Raw genomic sequence first — 15503 nt, 5'->3', positions numbered from 1 at the left:
GAGTTCATGTGTTCCAGACAAGTGCCATAATTTACAAAGAGTGATCAAATACATAAAGAGAAATTCCACTGCCTGATTTATTATTTTTACAGCAAAATTGAAATACGATTAATTAGCACTAAATAAATACCGGTGGTTGCCCCTTTGACTGAAATAATTTCATGCTGTTTTTGATTTAAGATTTCCTTCAGTTACGAAGAATATTTCTGATCTTGAAATTCTGAAAGACTAATGGACCTTCTGTTTTGTAGGCTGTTTCTACAAGACAGACAGCCTTGATTACTCTTTAATAAAGACTCCACAGAATGTGAATTATTCTTTTTGCAATGTACATAATGTTACCAAAGTTCTAGCACCTTGTTTCTGTTAGTCATAGAAGACCGATATTAATGGTGAAAGTCCAGGGCCTGGAACACGGCTTTACACCAGGGAGCTGAACCAGAATTAGTTACAGGAATTAGGAATTAGTTACAACCAGGGGTCTTTTGGGGCCGGAGTGGACTGGAGCGCTGCTCCGGCAGCCCAGGAGCCTGTGGCGACAAAGCGCTGGGGGAGGCGGGGAGAGCCCCACGCCCACGCTGAAGCGCTGGGGCCGGTGGGAGGCGTGGAGAGCCCCGCAGCCAGGTTTCCCGGGCCCACGCCAAAGCGCTGGGGCTGAGGGGAGGCATGGGGAGCCCCGCAGCTGGGTTCCCCAGGCCCGTGCAGAAGTGCTGGGGTGTAAAACCGGGGAGACTCGGAGAGCCCCACAGCCGTGGTCCCCAGGCCCATGCAGAAGTGCTGCAGCTCAGGGGAGGCCTGGAGAGCCCCGCCGCCAGCACCGAAGTGGTAAATAAGGGATCCATGGGGGTGGCGGGGGCTTGATGTCCCTCCTTCTTCCCTTCTCTTTCTTTCTCGCCTTCTTCTCTTCTCTTTTTTCCTCCTTTCCCTCCTTCTTCCCTTCTTTTTCTTTCCATCCTTCTTTCCTTCTCTTTCTTTCCCTCTTTCCTTCTCTCTTTTTATCCCCTTTCCTTCCTTCTTTCCTTCTCTCTACTCTCTCTCTTTCCTTCCCTCTTTCCTCCTTCTGTGGCCCAACTCTAGTGAGAAGGGGTTTAAAGTCTAAAGCCCTTCTCTCCCCCCCCCAGCAGGCCAGCTGGGGAAGGGAAGGGGAGGCTTTTGAAGATGCCTTCCCCCCCTTCTGACATCACTTCTGGTGATGTCAGGGGGCATGGCATATGCTAATAGCCTAGTAGCTCATTAGCATACCATATGCTAATGAGCTTCTGCAGCTCTTTTTCTAGGAAAAGACCCCTGGTTATAGTATTATTAATCTTCTTTATTTTCATGTGATACCAAATACAACCTTTAACCAAAATATAAGCAAGCAAAAAAAGAAAGAAAAATCCAGAGAAGATTCCAAAACTATCTGTATCATCCATACAACAACAGTCTTTCATAGCTGCTTAATGTCAGGAACCCCTGGGCTTCCCCCACTGGGGGTTGGGGAAAGTGTTCCTTGGTATTCTGGGATGTTTCCCTGACCAAACAAATTTATCTTTTTCACATAAGTATTTCTGTCTCTGCAGAAGAGATGCCTCCCTGCAAATTGAATTTCACAGCACTGAATGTACACTGGCCAGTTCTAATGTTACATAGTCTCATGGTGATAGTAACTCCCCCACCAAAGGGAAAAGCATTAAGTGTGAGTCAGGTAATATGTACAGGTGATACTTACAGAGAACAGACGTGCTGGGCTGTTGATATTGCAGCTGTTGATGCTGATCAGCCTCTGGTTCCTCAGGCTCTACTTGCGTAGAAACTGAAGCTGAAGTAGTGGGGATGGCAGTGGTACCAGTGGCAGGAGCAGCATGTTTTGCCGCTTGCTGGGTAGCACCTGCTTGTAACTGCTGTTCTATCTGCTGCTTCTGATTTACTTCTTCTTGCTTTCTTTTCTCCTGCTCTTCTCTCACTAGCTGACGCTGCTCCCTTTTTCGCTTGATTAAGGAAACTCTGTCCTTTATGGCCTTGGCCATTGTCTTGTGATCCCCTTCACAGACATATCCAGACTCAACCTAGAAAGTGTACACACACTGTTGATATGGCAAAGGCAAGCTGAGGTAAGTTGAACAGGTTTCTATAATTACACAGTAAATAAAACCTGAGTTAGTACACCAGCATGTCAGAATGTCCTGCTAAGACATGCTATAATGAATCAACAGCAAAATAATCCAAGATCCTTCATGTCTTATGGGAAAAGTGGTGGTGGTGGTGGTGGTGGGGTGTCTCAAAGCAACGTAATACTAAATAATCATAGATCCCATCATACAGAATACGATCACCTCATCACAACATCTCCATGGGCAGCACACTTGCTACTATATACAAGCATGTGCATTTAATGAATGCCTGCAAAATCACCTCTGACAGATACCAGCTGTTCTAGAGGGGACTGAAAGTGCACCCTACCCAACTAACTGACAATGTTAAAGAGAACTACACTAATCATTTGTTCAGGCAGTACATGTAATCTCAACCCAACATGGATCACCACATCCAGCAATTTATGTGGGATCCTTTACACTGTGTACCACTGTCCTATACACGCTGCAGGCACGGAACATGCATGTGTTAAACAACAGAAAGAAGACCTAGCTATATCTTTTTTTTCTTGGGGGGGAGGAGAGATTAGAATTACACTAGGGAGTGAGGAGGACTCTTATGCTCACAACTCTGTGATATCTTACACCATGGAAACAAAAAAACCAGGAGTCTGATCTAGTTTAGAACTGTGCTGGAAAATGCAGGCAGCAAGACAGGCTTCTCCATATGTCCTGAAAAACAGCAACTGTAAAACAATGAACTGACGTCTAGATATGATCTTGTCGTACATTCTTGTGGGAGCTCATAAAAGTATGTTACCAGATATGCTGTTGGGAAGATAAGTGTACTGACCATTACATTTTGATTAACAAAATATGGGATTGAGACGCTATGGGGAAAAACTGAACCTTGCTAAACTGAGATGCAAGTTACTGAATTTTAACAAACAGGACAGTCCAACACTTTTGGATTTCTTCCTCTGGGACAGTAGTTCCCTGATGCTGTCTTGCCAGCTGCAAGTTTCTAAAGGATTGTGTCATGCAGCATGAGGAGGAACTGTTTTTAGGGAGGAAAAAAAAAGTAAAAAGTTCCCAGTTATCCCTGTAGTATTTTTGTATCACCACCTTGTTTGTTTTAATATGCTCATTTTCATAAAACCTGCCAAACTTCAAGTAGGCCAAATTGGAGCTAGATTTATTCGAACTCTACACCTAGAGTGACTAGTACATTACCTACCATTTCCTGTGCTACGTCCTCTGGGACATCTCTTTCCAAGTCAAAAGAAAATTCTATTGCTTCATTGTCCTTGTATTTTCCCTTAAGTTTTTTAATGTCTTCAATTCGTAACCAGAGCTTGATGGCAATTTTCTCTCCATCATCTTCCTCTGCCAGCTCTACCCGCACACCAGTTTCTTCCTGGAAGAATGCATGATTCAAAAGGTCCTTGATAGCATATCTAAACAAATCAAGAAAGGGAAAATGAAAGGAGGAAAAGGTGGTTAAAGACATTAGGTTTCAAAATGTCTGTGTTGCACTTGAGATTAAAAGACATATTTATATTCATGATGACTTTTTTGTGAGTATGAATGTTGGGAGACACCATTCAAGACCACAGATTCTACAGCCAAGTTCACCACTTATGAAAAATCATGCATTCTATATACTATATACTGTTACATATTGTTCTTACTGCAAAAGCTATATGGCAGAATTTGTTGTCGGAATGGGTAGGAAAGTAATGACAGGTGTGAGATAAAGACCATATATCCTCGTTAGTGGAAAGAATACAGTTTTGCACTGGTTTCCAAACATATAGCAAAACACTGCCAAAACATTTAAAGCTCCACACCTGCCCCCCTCCCGCCCAAAAGAGAGAAAGAAATATGTTATTTCCTTTTTGTAGGACATGTGTTAAGTGAGACGGTAATGGCCTTTCTATCAAGTGAGAGATTAGTGCCCATCCTAAACTATGTGTTATCTAATCTTATTTTGAGGGTAAGACATGAACTCTTCAAATGAGGGAAACAGGATTTTATTGTCTTTTTAAAATCAAAGCATGAGGACTAAGGATTGAAATCTATTTGGCTTTTGGAAATCATGCTTTACAAGACAGAGAGAGACTCAGCATCATGTATCTGATAATTCAGAAATTATACGCTACAATTCTTACACATTAGAGTACCTGGAAGATCATCTTTTAAAACCAGAACTGCTCCATTTCTATTGCCTAGCACAAGTGGAATGAATGAACATTTACCTTTCGTCTTTGTTCTGACGGATGCATCCCTCGATTATTTCTTTTACTTCGGGAATTGCTACTTTATCAAAGCTAGCTGGCTTGACTCCCTGAAACACAGAAGCAGTGAAAGGGGAATATGGTAACCAAAAGACACATTAATATATCTGAAGAAGTTAGTGGAAAGAATACAGAAGTTTTCCACTAGTTTCCAAAAATGTAGCAAAATATACAGAAGCAGCAAAAGGGCAATGTGGTAACCAAAAGACACATTAATATATCTGAAGATGTTTGTAATGAATGGTGACTGACACTCCTAAGTTCTGTGAACAATTAGTAGCATTCTCCCCACACCAGAGCTACTGGATATTTTTGGATCATGATTTCACACTCCAGTTCACCAAAAACGCTGTTCTTTTCAGTAGCGTGGCTAAGGGAAACTTGCACAGCCATGTGGAACTTAATATCATCATAGATAAAATTCAGGTAGCAAATACCTAGGCAGTTAATTAATGTAAAATCCTAATAGAGGAGCCCATACATTTCTTTCTTAACCACATTGGTATTTTGCCTGTATTTTTGCCTCTGCATTGTATAAACACTGATGCATCAAGAAGTAGAAACCCTTTCAATTAAAAAAAAAAGCAAACTGGAGCAAGAGTCCAACTAGTAGCTATGCAGGAATTGCTTAAGATCATGTAATTCCTACCTCTGCCTTAGAAGTCCATAGCAATTAGAGAACAATGACAACACACTTCTGTACAGTGGTCTGCAACTTTTCCCAACTGAGAACCTATCTCTAAATCCAATCAGCAACTTAGGACATGCTCCTTCTATCTTCCTTTGTTTCTCTCTAAACAAGAGACGTATCTTCAGCAGCAACCTTCCCTTGGGTTTGGATACATCTAGTTACTTGAAGAGCAATACTCACCAAAGTCATGGTCAAAGGAGTCTCTCCATCTCAGTACTTAGTCCAGTGTCTAACTTCCCAATACTAAATTCTTGCTTTATAGGAATATTCCAGCACATTTAAATGTTATTTAAAACAACACATTCTTATAACACATATGCGAGGTACACAAGCAGGCAACACAGAGCCAAAATGCTTAATGCTTACCTATACTGCATTCCACTTTTTGCATCTAGACAAGCCTATAAAATATTTTAGCTACTCTGACCCCAAGATGGCAACATACCAAAAAGAGGCAGCAGCCAACGTCTTCAGAGTTTTGCCATCCTCAATCTCCAGTTTAGATTATGTTTCATATAACTGTAAATTCTGATTAGTAGGTCTTAGAGACCAGCTATTAATTGTTCTAAAAGCTGGGTTTAAAACCTCCACTGTCTGCTATTTTTTGAGAGAGAACAGTAAGACAGGCAGATCAATAACCAACTGTCTTAAATAAATGGTCTGGGGCAGAGTTTATTCTTTTAATTAAGGATAGGCACCCGGGTCTTGAACCGCTGAACTACTGACCTTCCACAGCCTGCAGTTCAGCGTCTTAACCACTTGAGCCACCGCAGCTCCATTTTAATTAAGGATACCTCTAAGGAAATCCAGTGCCAGCAGCACACATTATTTTCTCCCCTCAATACCTCTGACCTGTACCACTGTTTCCTATACCAGAAACAGAACTCTCCTCCTTCACTGTGTAACTGCTCCTCCTGCTAACCCCTACTTTTTGTTTCTGTACCATGTTTTGAGTTTTTGCTACTAACTCTCCCAGACTACGCTTCTTTTTTTAACTTTATCGCCTGGGCCTTGTGTCTCAAGCTGCATATTCTCTTATTCATCTCAGTGCAGTAAATAAGTCTCAGACATCCGCTTTCTAGAAGAAAATATGAAAATGCCCAGTTCAGAGTATCACCTAGGCTGATTCCACATGGAGATTTTTCTCTGTTTCAGCAACTCTAGTTGTGTGCCTTATTTTTTTGTTTTCCACAAAAATCCATCCTCCACTCTTGCACAGCTCTTTTTTTCATGCTAAAACTCCAAGTTTTTTGACATAAAAAATTATCTTTCCCAACATGATGTAGTCAGGAAGATATGCCTTGTGCTTGAATGAAAGGAAACCTCCCCTTCATCTGCATTTTCACAGTGAACTAAGGTACCTTGGTATCACTCCTGACACCAACCAAATTAAGATTTCTTTTATATGGTGTGTGTGTGTGTGTTCCCCCCCCCAGAGCAAGGTACTACATATAATTCTCAATTAGCATTTAAAGAGTTCCTGAAGTGCTCTCTCACCCCTTCTATCAAGCAGGAGTACAATTAGTCTTTTTCAATGTAAATAACCACAATGGGACATTCAACACTTTCCAGCAGGGCTTTTTTTGTAGAAAAAGCCCAGCAGGCACTAATTAGAATAGGCCACACCCAACAACAGAAACTCATTAGCATATTAGGCCACACCCCTGACAGCACAGCATTAGCTTGTTAGGCCACACCCCCATGCCTTCCCTTGGTTTGCCCATTTGAATGTCTCCCCGATCCTTCCAGGCTCCCCCTGACCCACCCGCCTTGGAGTCGCCGGGGTGTGTGTGTCGCTCTCCAGGCCTTCCCTCTGTAGCCACGCACGCAGAGGTTTTGGCTGTAGTGGGCGTGGCCAACTCTGAAGCCAGCCGGAACTCCGTTCCGGTGCGTTCCTGCCCCAAAATAGCCCTGCTTTCCAGGAATGAGCGTTGCACCAAAGGATTCAAAGTATAGTCTTATGCTGGAGCAGCACTATGCAAATACTTTTTTTAGAGTGCAGTAATGCCCTATTCTTGAGTAGCAGTACTCATTAACCATTTTTTTGAGTGGGTGTAGAAGCTGCATGACAAAGGGGGGGGGGGGGGTTTGAATCCACATCTGATGTGAAAGGAAGACTATGGCTAACAAGGGGGGGAAATCAGATTACACTGTGCCATGGGGAATTTGTTCCAAGTGCAAACTGAGCAAAAATCACACCAGCAACATGACCACATGGAAGAAAAAATATCCTTTGTGTGGAATCAGCCCCAGGGAAAATCTGGAGTTAAAATCTATATAGCCAAGGCGCCCCTCACATGCGGATATCTAAATCTGCACATCGGGGGCACCTGGGGGCAGGGAGATTTTCCTGCACATTTGGGGCAATCCCCAGATGTGCAGAAAAATCTAAAAACTGTAAAAAAAACTATAGGGGGGATACTTAAATCCCCCCAAAAGTTAAGGAGCATTCCCTGCGCATGCGCAGGGAACGCTCTGAGTATCCTTTGCCGCCACCCCCGCCACTGGAGGGGAGAGGATGCGGGAGGAGGCTTGGTGGGCCGACGGGCCGCTCAGGCCTCACTGCTGCCACGGGGGGGAGAAAGCTTGGCGGGCCTGACAGCTGGGAGCCACACGGGCCTCGCCATTGGTGCTGGGGGAGGGGGAGAAGGCTTAGCAGGCCCAGCAGGAGCTGCACAGGCCTCGCCGTTGGTGCTGGGTGAGGGGGAGAAGGCTTGGTGGGCCCAGCAGGAGCCGCATGGGCCTCGCCATTGGTGCCGGGGAAAGGGGGGAGGCTTGGCAGGCCCGGCGGGAGCCACACAAGCCTCACCGTTGGTGCCGGGGGGAGGGGAGGAGGCTTACCTGCAGCTGCTTCCTCCTCCTCCGCGTGGAGCTCCCCCCCCACACGCGAGTATCACAGGTCCCCCTTCTTGTAGTAGTATATTTCCCTGGTCTAAAACTACCCTTACCTGCTAGGTAGGGTAGAAAACAAATTTAGGGAAGGAGGAAGAGATTTGAACACATGACTGAATGGGAAAACATTTCAGGATAGAATTTGTAAGCTTAATCCTAGAGCCACTGTGGTAGTAGTTAGTGTCATTCTAGTACCTGGAAGGCCCAAACTCAAATCCCCATGCTGCCACGAAACTTGCTAGGGAAGACCTTGGAGCAGTCACCCTCTCAGCCTAACCTACCTCATAGGAGTTGTTGTGAGGATAAAATGAAGGAAGGAAGAACTACACAGACCACCCTGAGTTCCCAGGATGGAAGGCAGGATATCAATGTATTATAACCAGTGTTCCCTCTAAGCTTAGTATGAGCTAGATCACAGTTTTTTAGCCTACGGCTCACACATTTTTGTCTTAATTCAGGAAGGATGGCTCCGGAGCAAACTAATTTATGCAGTAACCAAATCTGTGACTCACAACTTTACTGCCAGTAGCTCACAAAATAGAATTTTTGCTCACAAGACTTCACAACTTAGAGGGAGCACTGATTATAACAAATAAAAGTGGGCATGCATGTTTTTAATTATCTTACAAATTTTATAAATTCAAACCCCTGAATTCAGATTCTCATTAAATCTCAGGAAGATTGCTTGTTTGCTAGAGTTTAAGTTGCCCTGCTATTATTTTCTGATGACCAATCATAAGTCTCTCAAAACAGAAGAAATTATTTCACACACTAGGTACAAGCTTGCCTCCGCTTGACTGAAGCCGCATGAACAGCATTAAAGATTACAGAAGTCATCCCTGAACTGTGACAAAAAATGAACCATAGTCACTCTGAGATTTAGAGTGCAAACTCGTTTAGTGCTTATTACTACATAAAGCACCAGGTACCCTTACAGAACACTACTTTGTACTATCTTTTCTGGGGGGTTTGTTAGTGGATTTGAGCCCCCAGGGGGGAGAAAACTGTGATATAATTATCTTTAAAAGTTCTTAAATCATGCACAAACATAATTAAATAACAGTTTTTAATTTATTAAGCATCTGTCATTTTATAAAGTATTCAAATACCTAGCAAAGTCAGTAATCCACCAAGATCCCATAACTAGCTACAACACTGTTAACTGCTTATCATTTCAAAACAATAGTTAATTCAGTAATATTCAGGAAGAAAAACCTTGGTTACAAATTGCCTTCTTGTGATCTGATCACATGAAACGGTTTCTAAGTATCCCAGAAAACACCAAAAAGGGGGGGGGAGGGAGAGGGAGGAGGGAGAAGTGACATTAAATAACATGGTGTACCATTCTGTGTTTCCAGAACACAAAACAGCTTAAGGGCTAAGCTGACATCCACAAGCAGAGCATTCTTGCCCTTGACCAAATATAAAAATGGGTACTGTTCATTATGTCCTAGTTAGTATGTCTTAGGTTCTGGTCAACAACTCCCTACAAGAGCCAACATGTCACACACACTCACACAAAAGTATGCATTTTCTCATCTAGTAGCAATGCAGGCATCATTAGCTTAAATAAGCAATATTGAAAGAGAGAGACTGTTATATATTAACACCGATTTCAACAACTATTTCCCTCAACATATGAACTTACGGAGGCTAGTAACTTGCACAGTTATTACATGCAGTACTGTATTAGAACATACACCAACATATATATTTGACTGTGACTAACTTCAAGCAGTATTTTCTGTGGGAAAAAAACTGAGGAAACATAGCTACGTCTAGTAGTAAAAATCCTGTATTTTCCTTCCACTTGCGCAGCACTGTTCACAGTTGTCCATTGGGAAACACTCTCCCAACCAGAGCTGTGGACACGCAGTAAAGGCAAGCCCCATCTCATCAGATCTCAGAAGCTAAGCAGGGCCAACCCTGGCAAGTATTTGGATGAGAGACCTCCAAAGAATATCAGGGTCGGGAGGCAAAGGCAGGCTATCAAGCCACTTCTCTGAATGTCCTCCACATACCAGCAGGATTGCCATGACGTCCAGGAACAGGGACACACACACACACACACACACAAACTGCAAAAATACAAAAAAGAGAGAAGACGATGACCCATACACTGTCAGAAATGCAAGGACATACTTTATTACAACAAATTAAAACTGCATCCTTTGTTTTTTACCTCAGTACTTTTGGGGGGAGAACATTATGCCTTTTTAACTGTACCAAATATGGATAACCATTCCCATAGGGCACAGGGTATGATTTAATGGTCAAGTTAATAGCTTGCGTAGGAGCAAGAGAAGCTCAGTTTTTTTTAAAAAAAAGCTAGTTTCTACTCCTCTCAGTCATAAAGAAATATCTGAAGCAGCATCAGCACAACTGCTTGTTATAAACCCCACTCTACAGATATAATTCAAAGAATGTTATGTACACCCTGCTCAACTTCCTCCTCCTAACATACTCCGTGCTATTTCCTCTTTATTCTTCTATCCATTACAAGACCTCTTTCAGTTCCTCTCAAAAACTGAACACAGAATCCCAAATTCTGCAGCCTCCCTGACAGTTCTGTTCAACAGCAAATAGGAAATATGCAAAAGCTCAGCAAATTTATGTACATTTACATAGCTGTAAACTGCAAGAACTGGGGGGTTGAAGCAAAGAATTCTATAAATATTCACTATAAAAAACACACTGATTCTATACTAGTGTGAGATCATCTTAATATACTGACTTTCCTCTCCAACAGCCAACTAGGCAATGGTTGACTCACTAAGACACATTTCATATTTACATTCAAGGCCATTACAAATATTACATTGTGGAGCATGAAATTGGACATGAAACTGGCCCAAGAAGAAACTGGGCATATATATACAATGAAATAAATGAGAAAGAGAAGAAATTCAGACCAATATTTTACATGACGACATCACACTTAGAGCTATGCAAGCAAAGACTAAGAAAAGCAATCTTTTTAATGAAAAATGTATCCCATCCCTAAAAATATGCCAGGTAAACCAAAATAAGGATGTTTTCTTACAGTCCAACCTATCCTGGGAAAGTTCAGAATATGGCTTGAACATTTCCAAATAAGAAATCTTCTAACTGTGCCTTTAACGTGTTTAATTCCTTGCTTCCATTTAGAAAGGTAAGCTTTGGGAGAACTTAACTATCAGACTGATTGGCTTGGATTCACTGAAGCATTTCTGCCCAGGGACCATGACTTTCCTTCCTCCCCCCCTTCCACTGCAGTCTAGACTGTTCTCCCAATGCTCCCCTCTAGGAAAAAGGGACCTCCAGGAACAACATTCTGGGCTACAGGATAAGTGAGGTGAGAAATTTGTACTCCAAGGATAAAAATTCTTCTGACACAGAAACATTCTGGTGGATCCAAACCATTGTGGCAAAACTCTTGTAGACAAGAGCCCATTCCAGAATTGTACCCCAGTTAGCAGACACGTGTGCTCATGCAGAGATGTTGGGGACTTGGCAGTCACCATCACTGAACAGAAATTCAAAGGGAGACTCCAGCATGAAATTGCTGAACTAAAATTTAATATCTTAACAGACATGTCATATCTCCCTGCCAACTGAGAATACACTTCATACGTCTAGTGAAGTGGGCTCCAAGTCCCATCATAAATCTGTTAATTTTTAGGATGACACAAAGTGACTGGGGTGGGCATGGGTAGAGAAACTAACATAACTACCCTTCTGGGATTTAGAAAAGGCTTTTGCTTTTTGCACCCCACAATATGTAGTGTGATTATAATATGTATCAAATGATACAGATGTTTTATTCTATCTCAGGATAATTCAAATACTACTGAGCTTCCCCAAATAACTGATAACTAGAGGACTACCAGCTTTGTCTTTCATAAATGTACTAACAGTTGAAAACAAAATCCATTGCAGTCAGCATTCATGGAACAGCTTGGCAAAAGGAACGGATTTCCAAATAAGCAGAGTATTTAGCAAGAGCCCACTGACTAATTTCAACATTTCCTAACACGGGCAATCCCCTGGATTGAAAGGTTGTGTTCCCTGCTCACTTTTTGCAAAAGATCCTGCGGCTGATACTATGTTAGATATGAGTCTAGTAGCACCTTAGAGATCAACAAGATTTTTTGGTTATAAGTTTTCGAGAGTCAAAGCTCCCGACAAAGGGAGCTTTGACTCTTGACAGCTTGTACCCCAAAAAATCGTGTGGGTCTCTAAGATGCTACTGGACTCAAAATTTAGCTGTTCTACTACCGACCGACACAGCCACCCTCTGAAGCTAATATTATTTGTTCCTTTTAAAATACATAACTTGCTATGTCCATGGTTTAACACACTTCACAACCAAATTATTCTCTTTATCTTTCATACCACCAGAACTGCTCATCAGTGCAGCACATAAGATGTCCAAAGTCTAAGCGTTCTTTCACAACAATGTAGAATGGCAAGTCAACAACAAGGTGAAGGGCAATACACCATTATCGGCACAACCAAGAAGGACCGTTCACTGATCAACCAAGCAGTGGAATTAAAAAATGATAAGAGGTAACTTTTAATACTTAATATTCTATTTATTTGTCAAGTGTGAGTGTTCTGGTGTTTTCTGTGCCCCGTTAAGAGATGGTCAGCTTTAACAGCATAATATTTCATGCAGAGGACACAAGTAGTACCACCACCGAGCTGAAGCTTGCAACTGCATTCAGACTGGCAGTGCCAATTCAGACACAATTTGTGCCAGTGGAAAATGACATCTCCTTCACTTCCTTCCTCTTACATCATTATGCTGCCCCTGAAATTACTTCTCTTCTACAGCTATCTATTGTGTCGGTGCATCCAAATGTGCATACAAAAAATTAAGATCCACACAAATCATGAAGTTCAATTGCGTTCCTGAACTGTCACATCCACGTACTCTGAAGCACAAAACTAGGACTGCAATTGTTTAATCCACAAAGTGCAAAAAGGAAAAAGAAAAAAACCGATCTAAAGATGAGAATTATTTAGTAAAGCGATGCAACTCCTATTCACTTTATTGGGTCTAAACAAATTAAGCCACTATAACTGAAATCCTTACCTCCTTAGCACAGTCCTTGTGAGAACAGCAGCAACAGTGGGAATTGATGATGACAAACACCGGGCAAAAATCTCTCTTTGTAATATCCATCAGGAGACAAGCCACACAAGAGTGTGCACACACAGCAAGGTTACAGTTAGAAGGGACTGTTAAAGTCCACAATTAACGCACAGCAGAAGGCAAGCAGACATCGAGGTTTGAAGGAAGCATATTCTCCTCTTTTATCATTTTGCTTTCCTTCATCCTGTATGTATGTCTGTAGAGATCAGAGTTCTGTTGAGAAGTCCGCTTTCACTGCCGAAGCCCCTTGTGAAGTCGCAATAAATGCCACACAACAGGTAAGCATGTCAGGGCTCCTCCCCTCTCACCCTCCCTTCACAGTTCAGGCTGATTGGGATCATTTTTCCCCCATTTCTTTTTTCCAACACCCAGGATAGTTCTTTCCAGATTTCACCACAGCATTATGCAGCAGGCTAAAGAGAATATATCTGGAATTGATATGCCTTGATTTCTTAAAATTTCTTGCAAGTCAACTGTATTTTGTTCTCTATTCTGCCAAATTAATTAATCCAAGTAAAGAATTTAGGAAGTTTGCTTGTTTCACGATAATGTGTCACACACTCCATTTTTTGTTTACTGATTCTACTCTGACAGAATTGGAAATAATGGAAATTCACCCATAATTTACACAGTCTTTAACAAAGCCCCTAAAGTGTCCATTCTAGAGGAGATTTACAGAATATAATCGAGATAGTCAAATGTAGACACACACCCCAGCTCAAGATGAAAGGTACATTTTACATCTTAGCCCCTCACCTTTCCTAAATCCTTGGCCCAGAAAGATTATATTCTACTGTCATGCCACACTGATTCATTACCTACTCACCGTAAGTGGTATTCAGGCAAGAACAGCTGCATTGCAGCAATCAACATCTTTCTGCTGAAAAATCAAGGTGCTGCAGCTGGAGCCTGCTAGATACAAGGAGGTGGCCAGGAAGGCTTCCCCAACTCTATCATTCCATGGATTGTGCAAAACACAATTATTCGTGAGAGCATTTTTATAAAAGGACCAGGTCTGTAGTATAAATGAATGATTCAGGAGGAGGCAGCAATAGGATTGCAATCAATGTTTAGTATGTTTTATCCTGCTCTTACTGTATTGTCTTCTACTTTTTCAATTCCATTTTCTGCATTGTTTGTATTATATCTGATACCTTGTCTTTTCATTGTGTTTCTAACTCTGTATTTCTAGACTTGTTGCACTGTTTACTGGACATCATATGCACCTTAACATTTTATATTGTGTGACCTGCTGTAAGCAAAGAAGGCAGGCTATAAAGTAAATAAATAAATGTTTGGATGGTCCTCAGACCTTCCTCCAAACTAGAAGCTGATTAAAATACAAACCCAGAAAGGAATTTTACCCTAACTGCTTTAATGCCTTCTTAGACTTTGTAATGAACTGCTCTGGTACATGGACTTCAGAGTCAAGTTGAACAAACAATGTTCTTTTGAAAATCCCCATTACTTTTTTGCTACACGATTTTAGTACTGGTTTGAGCTAGACACAGGCTGCTTACAAACCATTAAAAGATTTCTTTTTAAAGCACCTATATCTCAACTGGCCCAAGGGGATACTACAGAAGGCAATTAATTTACTTCATGCATCTCATGACTAAAGCAAGTTAAGCATGCAAGTATCATGGATTACTGACCTAATCCATGATACTTGCATGCTTAACTTGCTTTAGTCCACTCAAATATTAAGTGCCAAATCATGAAAAGTAACTCATTCAAGTACAGGGGCATACCTGTCAACTCAAGGATCCTCAAACTGGTTAAGCCTGTAGGTGGGCATTGGGTGTCGTCAGAAAACGGCAACCACTAGGTGGAGCCAACTTCAAAATGGCTGCCATAGAGCATTACAGTAGGAGGTTCCAAACACAGCATCCTCCTAACAGGGACACCCTGCAGACTCAAAACGTAATACTTTTTGGGGTCTTCTGAAGCATCTCCTATAACAATGAGATAAACAAAAGCCACATCTGCCTTTTGCTTTAGGCAAGAAATGCTCTGGGAAATAAGTCAGTCAACACTAAGAAACGCATCAGAGGGCAGCATGGCACCCAGCAACACCTTCCTCAATATCTAGACTAAAATGTTATTGAATATAATGAAAGACTCCAGGTCCAAATCCTCACTCTGCCATGGAAGCTTACTCGGTGACCTTGGGCCGGTCAGACACTGCGAGCCTACCTACCTCACAGGGCTGTTGTAAGGGGAAGCTAGAAGACAGGGAAATGATGTAAGCCACTTTGGGTCATCCACTGGGGAGAAAGGTGGGGTATAAATGAAGTAACAGAATAAATAAATATAACATGAGTATGCCTATTTTGGAAAGAATCAAAATCTTTAGTTTGTGTTATTCGTTTATCATTGACACAGTACACCCAAATAATGGAACTGCAACT

The 15503-nt window shown here is 41.8% G+C and overlaps 1 protein-coding gene across 4 annotated transcripts in view; it reads right to left on the bottom strand.

Moving 5' to 3' along the window:
* The window catches only part of WNK1 (WNK lysine deficient protein kinase 1), a 144660-nt gene that overhangs the window by 57203 nt on the left and 71954 nt on the right, over nt 1-15503 (bottom strand). For all 4 annotated transcript variants that reach the window (XM_015422877.1, XM_015422878.1, XM_015422879.1 and 1 more), the window contains exons 5-7: nt 4334-4422; nt 3313-3532; nt 1712-2048 (exon numbers count right to left, since the gene is read on the bottom strand). In XM_015422877.1, the coding sequence (XP_015278363.1) occupies nt 1712-2048; nt 3313-3532; nt 4334-4422 (646 nt within the window). The remainder of the gene's footprint in view (nt 1-1711; nt 2049-3312; nt 3533-4333; nt 4423-15503) is intronic.

The sequence above is a fragment of the Gekko japonicus genome, unplaced genomic scaffold (assembly GCF_001447785.1).
Source record: "Gekko japonicus isolate JY-2015 unplaced genomic scaffold, Gekko_japonicus_V1.1 scaffold34, whole genome shotgun sequence".
Lineage (NCBI taxonomy): Eukaryota > Metazoa > Chordata > Lepidosauria > Squamata > Gekkonidae > Gekko > Gekko japonicus.
The sequence above is the reverse complement of the archived record's forward strand: the minus strand, read 5'-3'. Positions and strand labels throughout refer to the sequence as shown.